This window comes from Hydractinia symbiolongicarpus, chromosome 1 (assembly GCF_029227915.1).
Source record: "Hydractinia symbiolongicarpus strain clone_291-10 chromosome 1, HSymV2.1, whole genome shotgun sequence".
Taxonomy (NCBI): domain Eukaryota; kingdom Metazoa; phylum Cnidaria; class Hydrozoa; order Anthoathecata; family Hydractiniidae; genus Hydractinia; species Hydractinia symbiolongicarpus.
Genome location: NC_079875.1, coordinates 7,027,794 through 7,040,496, shown reverse-complemented (window position 1 = coordinate 7,040,496; position 12,703 = coordinate 7,027,794). Strand labels below are relative to the sequence as shown.

The window sequence follows — 12,703 nt, the reverse complement described above, 5'->3', positions numbered from 1 at the left end:
TCTTCTGCGCATTTTCCCGAATAATTTTTTTCGTTGCATCTAAATTTCCAAAACCTGGTCTGCATCCATAGTCTGTTGTCTCTTTTTGCATATTGAATGGTGAGACGTCGGACCTAACAATAAGCGCGGCGTTGATGAGAGACAGTCCTAGTTGACGAATCAATTCAATTCTATCGACATACCGTATATAGTCCCACGGCAGGATTAGCTTTCATCCTTAGAAAAAAGGTGGGTTTAAAAGAGAAAAACAACATTGATACAAGGGCCTGTAGTGTTTTTTTTGATCAATACAACGCTACAGGCCCTGGGATCGAAGTGGAAGAGAAGAATCAATATTGCAGAAAAGGGATTATTTTTTCAAACGAAAAACAATCAGCACGAATCGCAGATTATGATGCGTAAAAACACAAATAAATTAAAAGCATTCGATATTGTTGTAAAATTCTAATTACAACTGCTATATAGGACAAAAGTAGATTCCGTACTTAATAAAAATTACAACAATCCTGTATGCGCGATTATCGGAGAGGCGGGATTATTTTTTCAATCTATTACACCAAAAAGGAGGGTTTAGAGATGCGGGAAATAGACTGCCAGACCGCTCAAAATCAGGGAAAGGAGCGCCAAGTAAAACGCAATGCTACAAGATTTCTGAACTAAGGATGAAATGCACGTCACGTTTAAACGGAAGGTTTAAGACTGACGGATGAGTCATAAGTCAAAAAAAATCTATATTATAATGCCCGTTATACGTCTGTCTGTCTGTGGTAGCTTAGCTGCGACGGGCGAACCCGTGAATTTTCCACGGGCTAACGACTAGTGAAACTTTTTGACCTGACAAATTTAATCATCTGTCAGTTCAAAAAGATTAACGTTAACAAGTTTAAATTATGTGAATCTGGTATAAACAGAGCCGAAATTACTACTTGTGGTAACGAGATTCAAAATGTGCGGTCATAGGCTAACCTTTTTTCGTACTGATTGTAGCTAAAGTCGACCTCGTTCCCAGGGCATTTTGCCTTGTTGGTAAAGTTGATAGCCGCAATAACGGCTCAGGGGGCACAAGACCCTGAGGACGAGGTTGGCTAAAAGTGTATTGCCCAGCGATTAAATAAAGATACGAAACAATGCTTCTTCAGCTCACTGACCTATACATTACCTGAACTAACGCTAAATAATGAAGAGTTACTAATAATCAACCCTACCTAACATCCGTACTGGTTAATATTTCTCAAAACAATAGAAAAACAACATTGTACGAAAAAACATGTCAGAATGATTTTAAAAGGAATGAAGATTTTTTGGTTCAAATTTCAGGTCAGGTTAGAGTGTGAGAACACTGCTGCACGTGACCTAATTGACACGATTAATGGTTACAAATATATCATATTTTTACTTTATTATATTTCGTAAATGAAAATGCATTCAATATATAAAATCTACTAGGCTTCTTGCCTTTTTAGGATGATTTTACGGTAGACTGAAAATTGTAGTATACGCTACACATTAAAATTGACACTAAATAACAAGGATCCTCTCCGTGCTAGGTCTTCAAATTAGGCGGCCACCAGTTTTGTTCGGGTAGGTCAGATTACATCTAGTGTAAAACGATGAAACTTTTTCAGACTGCTGAACGAAGCGTTAGAACATGCCAACTGTGAGAAAATTCAGTTTGATCAACCGCACTGGTTGAGAAAATTCATTTTGCTCAACTGCGTTGGTCTTTTCACTTGTAAAATTTCAAATATACGGAACAGAGGTTTAGGTGAAGCTCCCTCGCTTTTTTATATAAACACATTTTAGTTTTAAAGATTTTTCTCAACAATAAAAATATCTTGGCCATGCGTGTGAGCCAGGTTAACTGGGTCAGGCTGCCTCTATATAAACACCTCTGCTGAGGAGTGCACGAACAGTTGTTTTTTGCAGGGCATTGATTGTAACAGATAACAGTGTAAAAAATGATATTCGCTAACGTAAGGCGTACACTTTTAATTTCTAAGTCACCGCCATTTTTATGAGACATGATACGCTTAGTTTTACAAAGTAAAAATACTAACTGTAGTTTCAGAGCTCTTTAAAATTGATATCAAGACGGCGGTTTTTAAAAGAAATTAAAAAACTATAAAAATTAAAAGATGTATTATTAAACTTTCTTTTATACGGCTACACGGAGGAAAGTTCTGCATTACTACGGGCTATGGCTTCTGGTTTTGTGCGATGGGCAGTTTAAATAAAGAGCAAACTAACGTTGAATTGGGGATTGGATGAATAGGGCGTTGAATAGTGATTGAATAGATGTAAAAGGGCTAGAATTAGATGTTCGAGCATTTCAAGGATGGTGTCATGGAGGAAATCCTAATTATATATAAAATGTATATAATAAAAAGAGCGTATGTATCTATCCACAAAAGTTCATGTCATATGACAAGTGACTGATTAGCGTTTAAATCGTCCCTTCGCCGCCTTGTTGAGGGGTGACATCAATTACTGTAGGAATAGGTTTGTTTTGAGGTTTGCCCATTTCTATTCCATTGGGGTATCTTTCTTTAAAACGTTTGACCACGTCTGGTTCTATTAAATTCACCCCAGACAGCTGGTTGCCAAGCGTTACCCTGAAATAAAAAACATGGTAAGTTTAAGCATTGTTTTTCGCAACCTCGTCCAAGGTTTTTTATAACTTAATAAAATCAATACCCATGACAAAAAGATGCAAAAAAGGTCCTGAACGTTTTGTCATATCGGGGTTAACATTTCCTTGACACACATATTGCACAGTTGCTTTATGTAATGTGTGCACGAATTGAGACGTAAACTCACCAGTTTGGTTGTACGTTATGCATTCTGCCGAACAACTCTAAACAAGTTAGACACTCATATTAGTATATTTAACAATTACACAAAAAACAAGTTTCGATGCAGCAGTTCTTAAGTTTATTAGAGCAAGGAAAAATTTGATTGTCATACATACACGCTAGCAAATTCGTTTTCTGACTTCTACTTTATTCCCAGTGCGCAAAGATGCGAAAAATAAAGGTAACGGATTTTAATTGGTTCTTTTTCTAATAAAATGTCACATCCACTAAAATATTACGCGTGTAGTCATTTCATTAGTCGATAAAGGCACGCAAAATACAATAGAAAATACCAGTGCAAAATTAAATATAACAATTCTACAGATTCCAGAATTGCACTTGTTATGGAACGCTTCCCAAAACGCTTGTTTTAGAACATTTTTCAACCCAAGCTTAAGATAGAACATTCGTCAACCACACCTGTTAACATAGTTTAAAAACAACCTACCAACTTTTCTTTGTCCTGGAGCCAATCTTTCTATTAAACCATAAACTTCATCCGGCTTATGACTAGTATCTCGTACCTATAACAAACGAATATTTCACAAATATTACTGCTACCTGAGCTGAGCATAATATGAAAATCAGAAAATCAGGGACTTCATTCGTGTTGACACACCTTTTAGTTGTGTGTAGTTTTCCAATTTTATGCCAAGTACTGAAAGGAGTATCTTCAAAATCATCACCTCATCGGCGTCGTAATTTCCTGGACCAACGCTGCGGTATTATTTATTTATTTATTTAAAAGGATTGATGAATGTACAATTTGAAAGATGTTATTGTTTACATAAGGCATAAAACCAACAGAAGAATACGTGAACACCAGACACAAAAAAGTCAGTCATACCTCCGATACTAAAACATCACAATCTAAGCCTTTGTTGAATAAGGAGGGATCAGGATTACCTTTCACACCAATCTAGATAAACATAGGAATTCACTTTTTATATGTACAATAACTTTAACATTAACCTTACAAAAACAAAATACAACAACAACACCGTCAATGTCAATGTCCACGACAACAACAACAACATCAACAAACAAACAAACATAAAAAAGATGACAATAACAACAAAACAGACAGACAAACAGACAAACTAAAAAACAAACAAATAAACAAACAAACATCAATAAAAACGACAATGACAACAGCAACAACAAAACGTACAATACAGTGTTCTTTGCCATGATTAATCCAATGACCAGTTCTTCCTGTTCGAATCAATCGTTGTAACTGGTTAGTCTTCACCCAAATCAATTCATCACATCGTTTGTACCTAAAAAACGCACACTTTCTTTCAGAAGCATCAAAACACAACGCATTTGTCTTGATTCTAATTATTGCTCATGCTTTTTTCAGCTTTTTTAAAAAAATTACAACAACAACACCAATAGTTTTTATAAAAAGCAAAAGGATCGCCTTAAATTTCGTAAATATTGAATTTTGCGAACAAGGAAGCACTCTATACGCAAATATATATTCATCACATAGCTTCTAAGGTGCTATCCATAGATTGATAGCTCTGAAAATGTTGCGCCGTGCTAAAACAAATTTTTCTCCACGCATATAAATAAAAATATAAAATAAAAAAATATTTTTGCGAGTTTGGATACTATTCTTTAAATCAACTTCTGAAAAATTGCCCTTTATGAAAGTTTAGCAAAAAATATGTTCAGCAAATGTTTTCAAACAAACGATTGAATCGCAAAAACATTTGAAATTCTTGAATACGATCAGTAACTTTCTTGTAGCATAATTACGTTATTTAAAAAAAGCACTTCCCTTGCCATTATTTTCCTTATATTCCGCAAAAAAGACTTTCCAAACGCAAATATTAATATCGCATTTTTTTCGTGAGAGCTTGAAAATAAGTTCCTAATTTGCATTAAAAACCGTTTTACCTTAAGGAGTTAATTTCTCACAACTATTTATTCCCTAAGGTATAGTGCTATTACAAAATTATACCAAAACTTACCCCCATATTTGCAAACATTCTCGACCAAGTTCAATAGCTCTAAAGAGAAGGTTATTCCTATAACTATATATATATTTATATTTTTTTGAGTATACCTTTACAGTAACAGAATAAATGCACCACCGTTAACAAATGCAGAAATTAACATACAGTTAGCCAGAGCTACTGCTGGAACTGACAAAACAAAGAGAGAAAAAACGTGCACATTATGATGTGGAGAATAATTTAATTAGGTAAAGATGGAATAGATCTATTCGGTGTAAACAAGTATCTGCTACCTGTCACCATGTGGTTTGTATATACAAGTTTAACAGAAGTGTATTTGTATGGTAACAATACCTTCCAGTGACCCACAAGAAGATATAACCATGATCTTGAAGTTTACTAATAGGCAACCCTTTCATCTCGTGATCAGACATGGTACCATAAGGAAGCTAGAATACAAAATAAACAATTTAAAATTCATAGGTTTAATAACATCGTTTTTATGCTTTCTGTACTTTAACTAAACTTACGTTGACCGAAAGATAAACTATTTCAGCGAAGGAAAAACTATCCTTACCTCCATGTGTATATCCCAGGGTGGGTCTGCCATGACAACACTAAATTTGCCAAGAACTTCGAAATCCAAGTAACGTACATCACATTTAAGCCACTACGAAGGAGTGCAATAAATTAATAAATCTAAAAGTGTTATCTAATAAAATAACTTACTCAAAATTATTTTCAATGAAAAAGTGAATTTTGCATTTTTATAAAAATAAACAGAAATAAATAAAAACAAATATAAACAAGCAGTAATTTTTATAAGATAAGAGTTTTTATTAAGGTACATATTCATTTCTGGGGGCATTGTCATAAATTTTTAAATGTTATATAAATTTGAAATTGAATCTAGTTTATTATTTACGTTTTTAAACAATGACACACCTCATATCGTTAACTGACGTTAGTTTTTTACTTGCCTAAACGTTATAACCAAGACAGAAACAACAAACACACCTGTGGAGGAGTCATAATAATCTTTTTTGAACTGATCAAGTCTGTATTCTAGAGAAAACAAGCAGATGTACACTTTCTTTAAGAAACAGTATCTCCACTTAAAACAAGACAAAACGCTGACTAAAACCTCGAAAAAAATTTTAGTTTTGCAATATAACTGACGGAGAGGATAAAAACTTTAAAAAATGTAACGCATCATAAAAATAAATACACTACAACTTTCTAAACGTTATGACATCAGTGTAGAAATAATTATAGTTGGTTTCAGAGAATTTGAAAAACAGTTTAGTGGATCCGAACGGTTATGTATTTAGAGCAAAACACAGTTCAGTGGATCCAAATAGTTATGTATTTAGAACAAAACACAGATCAGTGGATCCAAATAGTTATGTATTTAGAACAAAAAAAACAGTGCAGTTAACTCGAATAGTTATGCACTTAGACCAAAAAGCAGTTCAGTGGACTCGAATAGTTATGCACTTAGACCTAAAAACAGTTCAGTGGATACAAATAGTTATGCACTTAGACCAAAAAGCACTTCAGTAGATACGAATAGTGACGCACTTAGACCCAAAAACAGTTTAGTGGATACAAAAAGTTATGCACTTAGACCCAAAAGCAATTTAGTAGATACGAATAGTTATGTGCTTAGAACAAAAACCACTTCAGTGGATACGAGTAGTTATGCACTTAGAACAAAAAACACTTCAGTGGATACGAGTAGTTATGCACTTAGAACAAAAAACAGTTTAGTATATGAATAGTTATGTGTTTATAACAAAACACAGTTCAGTGAACTCGAATAGTTATGTATTTAGAACAAAACAGGATATGAACTATGGATTCTAATAATACAGATAAAAACATACTTTATTTGATTTCGTGTTTTCTGTTTTATTTTCATTCCTGTTTTCCAAACCACGAGTGTCTACCTCATAATGAACATACTAAATAAAAATAAATAAAAATAAAACACAGTTTCAAGTGAAAGAAGGGGTAAAAAAGCTATGCGCGACTATTTTGAATATACAGAATAAAAATTACAAAAAACAGAGAGAAGAAAACAATAAACCTTGCATGTGTCCATATGAAAACACGTGTTAAGAAATGAACAATCTCCAAGGTGTTCTAAATAAAACACATTTTTAACTTTGTTGAAATGTTGCAGTTTGGTGAATGTAGTGACGTAGTGTTTAGGGTTAAAACTTTTATATTTTTTCATGACTAAAGTCTAGGTAAAATAGCTGAATTACACTTAGAATTATGATCTACATGCAAAACTGCACAGACATTCTGAAAAGAACAGTAGAGCGATGGTTTAGAATCTGGAGTACATGTAGAATATGCAGACTCCTTTTTTGTGGACAAAGGAGCTAGCATTAATGCAAAAAGCTTTTTACGGTACATGTGCCACTGCAAATAGAAAGTCAAAGGAGCTAATAAAACTATTTAAAACTAACTGTTCGTTAAACATACTCGATCGATTACTGTATGAAGAAATAGGTTTCTAGTGGAATTAACAACATTATTTTACTAACCGTCAGTATGAGCTTGAATAATTTTGCGAAAATGAAGCTAAAACGCAAAATGAACATCATTAATTTTATTGAGTAACGAAAAATATAACCAGTCTTTTAGAGGCATTCATACAACTAGTAAATTATATACATTAAACTACATATGCATTATATCTCTTACATAGGAAATTTTTTTTACATAACTAATATTGTTAACCTGCTCAACATGGTACTGATTTTTTTTTTCAAATTCAACTTCAAATCATTAAATAAAATTTAAAAAGAAACTTCTTGCTCTGAACATACTAGGTTAAATTCACTGTAACCTATTAAAATAAAAATTAAATTATTTCCCAGAATTCTTACAAAAACATTTATTAAGGAACTATCCAAAAAAACTTTACAATTTCAGAACATTTCAATAAGTTCCAGTCACCAGACCTAGCACAGAAATGAGGCTTTTTGATGCATGTAGCACAAAAAGACACTCCCTCACAGACCTAGCACAGAAACGAGACTTCTTTACATACCTAGCACAGAAATAAGGCTTCCATACACACCTAGCACAGAAATGAGGCTTTTTTATGTATCTAACACAGAAACAAAGCTTCGTTATGAATCCTACCTTTTTGCATTTTCCTTTATTTGTGTTACTTCGGTGACATTCTTCCCTGGTGCCGAATGGACAAAATTCACGAACCATAGCACCTCCCTCCGATTTAAACTTTTCAACTAGTGACTGTTCCTAAATAGTTCAGCAAAAACAACTTAAAACGCCAGTATTAAAAATTCCTGAACCTTCTGTAATGTCAGAGAGAGCGAAGAAACTGGAATTTTATTATTATTATTATTATTATTATTATTTAAAATGATGACTAATCTCAACTTTTCCATGGCGTAAGGCAATTCCCTCAAACATCTTCCATTACTTTTGGTCGATTTCATCAACCTAATTTTATAATCAAGTTTGAATACTTTACGAATATCCTACACTTTACAGAAACGCTCCTGACTGAAACAGGTTTTTCCTGAATTTACTATAAAACATATATTTTTTAGGTTTGCAAAACCCCTTGACCAGCTGATACGTGCAAACATATTCTTTTGTAAAATAATAGGGAAAAATAACTTACAAATGGCAAATGATAATAAATACTTAGTGATATATCAAATACCTTTGCTGTTGGTTGATTGAGCAGGTTTAAAATTTCACTACCAAGCTTCTTATTCTAAAAAAAATGCACTCTGATAACAATTTTTTTTCTTTGTTATTTTTCTGGAAAAAAATGTCACTAGCTTATTTGACTTATTGATACAAGGTTGAGCCATGTAAAAACACACCAATGATGATGATACATACATATTAAGACTCCACAAACACCGTATTAATTAAAGGTTTTTGGGGACCCTTTACATAGAACCAAAATGAGACTTAGCCATAATTATATTTTAATGTGCTCTCTAGCCAAAGGTGGATTTCGTCCAAGAATGCAACAAAATGGATCGGGCAAGATCGGGGAATGAATGTTGACATTATTTCAACTTTTCTTGTAGACACGAACGAAAAACATTAAAAACAAAACGAATCGGGCAAAATAGCCGAACAAAGTACTTGCTCTATTCCAAGCACAATGTACAAGTCCATTTTTAGGGCATGGTGACCACAAAAAAATCAAATTCAGGACATTCCGGAACTAATTCTTTCAAGACTATAGAGATTCAAGGATGATTCTTAGATATGATGATGCTGCTAAATTTTCAGAAAGTGCAGGACTTGAGAAAAAAAACCTGGTTTTTAGTTACTTTTCAGACATTTAAAAAGTTTGAAAGTCGATTTTTCTTGTTAAATTTTCATCTATAATTTTTATAGTTTAGCTCAACTTGACTACCCTCCATGACAATTACATGACATCTTCAAACTTTTGTCAAAATTCCATGGATTTTCACGACTTTGCAGGACAAATTAATATTCCAGGAATTTCAAGGAACATGGTCACCATACAGGAACAAAAGATGTAAAAAAAAGATGCCCAAATATTTCCTTAAACTGTCACTGTTGGCAAAATAATTACAACTATAAACACAAATGAGAATTAAATAAAAGTAACCTCTGTTTCTTTTGATGTAGGCATTGATAGCAGCGCCTACAATGAACAAAACAAGTAGCAAGCCATTAAAATTATGACGAAAGAGCTTAAAATAACAAATAAATTAGGTCCACTAAAGATCAAAATAGAACACAAACATTAATATGAATATATCAATATTAAAGGGACATACAGCCAGCTCATCTGTGTCTTCTGTGACTGGATCAACTTTTTTATCTTTTGATTTGTCTGCACTTAAAAGATTGCTAAAGAAAAAAAAGATTCACAAAGTTCTTATTACTTAAATCATGATCTAAGTGTTTCTCTTGTCGCTGATATACATATTGGCGCTAGAAGATTTGAAGTTCTTGTTTAGGAAAAAAATATGGCAGCTTGTTTACCAGAAATCATTCCTCATCTTATGGTAATAATTAAGCAGAAAATTTATATAATTAAGCAGAAAGAATCAGTTTTGATTGTGATAGCTGGTTGTAAGAGTGGACACAAAAATTTTAAAAAAAATTAGCATGAATTTTTAATGTTGACAAAAACATTCTAATACTTTCCCAGGCTAGAAATTGAATGGTAATTCTTGCAATTACAGCAGTATTCAAGACAAGGAAGAAAGAGAAAAAAAACAATCCACAATTTTTTTACAATTTCTGAAATTTTCATGACTTGTGGCCACCCTGTAATGATTTGGTTCATATTTAAATACAAAACCACAGCACCAGAACTAAACACTTCTCACAAGTTTGCGCTCCAAAATAATATCATGACAAGAAAATCAATTTTTAATTCAAAAAAATATTACATTAACTTCTCTACCCAACAAACTTACAAAATATTCACTTACCTTGTTTCTCCCGACTTTGTAGAGGTTGAGGTTTTTACTAAATACAAAATGGATTATATAGCATTGATATAAATAATTTCTAAGTCTCAAGATAAACAACGAATTACCTTTGTTTTCATGCACAGCTTTCAGCTAGTAGGTAAGAAAGTAATAAATGAAAATACAATTGCATTTCTTAATGTCGTACATGCACATATCCACATAAGAAAAGTTCTAGTGTAATGCATTATTGAACAAACTACAAAATCGACCGAATTCTAGCACTGCTAGAATTGCTTATTTCTCTTTTATTTTACACCCAAGTTTGGCTTACACTTGCCAAATTTTTTTAGTAAAACCTTGGAAAAAAGTATTGGATTTAGAGGCAAATTTTATCTAAGATGCAACAGAATCTTTCTTGTACATTTAAATTTCAGTGAAAAGTGATATTGAATTTGAATGGAATGAAAAACCTTTGCAGTAAAAAACAAAACAAAAAACAAGATTTATTGAAACAGTTTAGGTCAGATATTTACACACTAAAAAACATTGACCATTTTTTTGAAAACTCATATAATAGAGAAAAATCATAAAATGATAAAAATCTATTTAAAAAAAATCGTTAAACACACAGCCAGTGTTTTTACCATAAGGGAGTAAAAAAATCACAGAGATGGTATAATGGTACCGCATTTGGCTTGTAAAGGTTTCAGGTACCAGGTTTAAGACCTTAAAGCCCATTTAAAGCCAAGTACTGGCGGCGAATGGGCATTCAAGTATTTTAGAGGAATCCTATAATGCTCCATCACTTTCCACTATGTAACATTGTTACAGTCGGAGGGTAAAATGAGTATCCTAAGCAAAAAGCTTTGCATGAAGTACTTACTTACCCCACACTAAGAAAGAACCATTCAGAACCAATAAGTCATTTTGTTAAGACAGATAAAAAAAGATACCTTTGAAAATTCGCAATCCATAACAGTCACTAAATTGTCACTTCGTTTCAAACTAAGTAAGAAAATTAGAAACGTACAATTGAGAACAGACTTTAGCAAGACCTCTGCCCCATATTTTTTAAGATGACAAAACAGAAACAACTGTTATATTTGCAGTCAAAGAGTTTTTAATTGCTGTTGCAATGGTGCCACACTATCAAGTATATATCAAAATGTTAGATCTATGGTCTAACATACCTTAAAAGGTTTTGAGCTTCCAGTTTATCCAATACAGCAATGATAGTAGTACTCTCAGCAGATTTACTTTCATGCTAAACAAAATATTCAAAACAGAACGCATGTAATATATTTGAATATCAACAGCCACAGTCATCTTTTTAAATTACCTAAGCATCTCCTTAAGTAATTACATTACTTTCATAAAAGATTTTGAGTTTTACACAGAATGAAGAACAGAAATTTCAAAACAAATATTTTTATGAAAGTGACCTCCTTGACATAAAACTTAACTTTCCGTTAATCTGCCAGAAGTTGATTTTTCTGTTTAGATATAGTATACAAAGGAGGTATGTGTCCAAAAAAATACAGCTATTTGTAGCTAACCTGATGCTGTGTCAAGAAAGTCAATACGATAGTTGAGCTATGAAATCATTGCTGATAACTCTAAACCTTTCCAAGCAAAAAAAGGAAATTGGTCAAATTCCTTTAGCAACACTGTCCCACTGCCCCAGAAAAATGACTAAAAAATTGTTAGGACTTGATATCTGATACGTTGGTCGCTAAAACAGAGTTGAATAATTACCTCTTGTATATGTGCTATCAAATCTTCCACGGAAATTGGTAGTCTTAGATGTTTATCACTCAATATGAATGGTAGTAACTTCTCAACCTCATCTTGAGCAATACTTTTCTTCCGAATTGATTCTGTCTTCACTTCTACAACTTTCTTCTTTTCTTCAACTAGACAACAATGTGAAAAACACTGAAGTGTTGTGCGACATAACAACCCATCATGGCTGTAGATGTTAAATTTCACAATCTTCTTGTTAGCAATATGGAGCTATGCAAGGCAGAGTTATATTGATTAATTTTATATCAGGTGAAGTGCCCTAAGCTTGTGAGATATGATTGATAACAACATATTGTTTTACACTACCAACACAGCTAGTTAAAAAACATACCATTGTCTGTCGATTTAACTTCTGGCGCCGATGATGGATCAAGTAAACCCTGTCGTTCTTTTCTACGCTTTGCCAGTCGTTCTTTTAAGTTAATGTGCTTCCTTTTATGGTCTTGTAATTTCGCCCAAGTATCAGATTCTGACATTTTTAAAACAGCAAAGACAACGCTTAAACAATTCTTTATGGACTTTTAAAAATCTAAAGATGCAAGTTAGATTAATACAAAGCTTAAAAAGGTTTCAGAAAATAAAATTGAAAGTTGTTGTAAATTGGAGATGCAAAATCCTTTATAAT

General features: G+C 32.8%; 1 protein-coding gene across 1 annotated transcript; it reads right to left on the bottom strand.

The window, feature by feature from the left end:
* Positions 1–1,768: 1,768 nt before the first annotated feature.
* LOC130635477 (N6-adenosine-methyltransferase catalytic subunit-like) lies at positions 1,769–12,633 on the bottom strand. The gene is made up of 22 exons (XM_057444814.1): positions 12,410–12,633; positions 12,031–12,188; positions 11,466–11,539; positions 11,229–11,280; positions 10,401–10,425; positions 10,294–10,330; positions 9,631–9,703; positions 9,459–9,494; positions 8,526–8,579; positions 7,976–8,095; positions 7,372–7,408; positions 6,906–6,961; positions 6,703–6,780; positions 5,834–5,881; positions 5,394–5,486; positions 5,171–5,265; positions 4,832–4,870; positions 4,024–4,132; positions 3,700–3,771; positions 3,301–3,376; positions 2,818–2,854; positions 1,769–2,612 (listed from the first exon to the last, which is right to left on the bottom strand). Exons 1-22 carry the CDS (start codon positions 12,552–12,554, stop codon positions 2,444–2,446), a joined length of 1,683 nt encoding a protein of 560 aa, XP_057300797.1. The 5' UTR covers positions 12,555–12,633; the 3' UTR covers positions 1,769–2,443.
* Positions 12,634–12,703: the final 70 nt, after the last annotated feature.

Bases quoted from the DNA above. Each gene is read 5' to 3' on its own strand.
- LOC130635477 (XM_057444814.1), bottom strand. From the start codon at position 12,554: ATGTCAGAATCTGATACTTGGGCGAAATTACAAGACCATAAAAGGAAG. The intron at 5,882-6,702 runs GTATGTTTTTAT...TGTTTTCTCTAG, and splicing joins AAAACACGAAATCAAATAAA to AATACAGACTTGATCAGTTC. The intron at 5,266-5,393 runs GTAAGGATAGTT...TTTGTATTCTAG, and splicing joins CCTGGGATATACACATGGAG to CTTCCTTATGGTACCATGTC.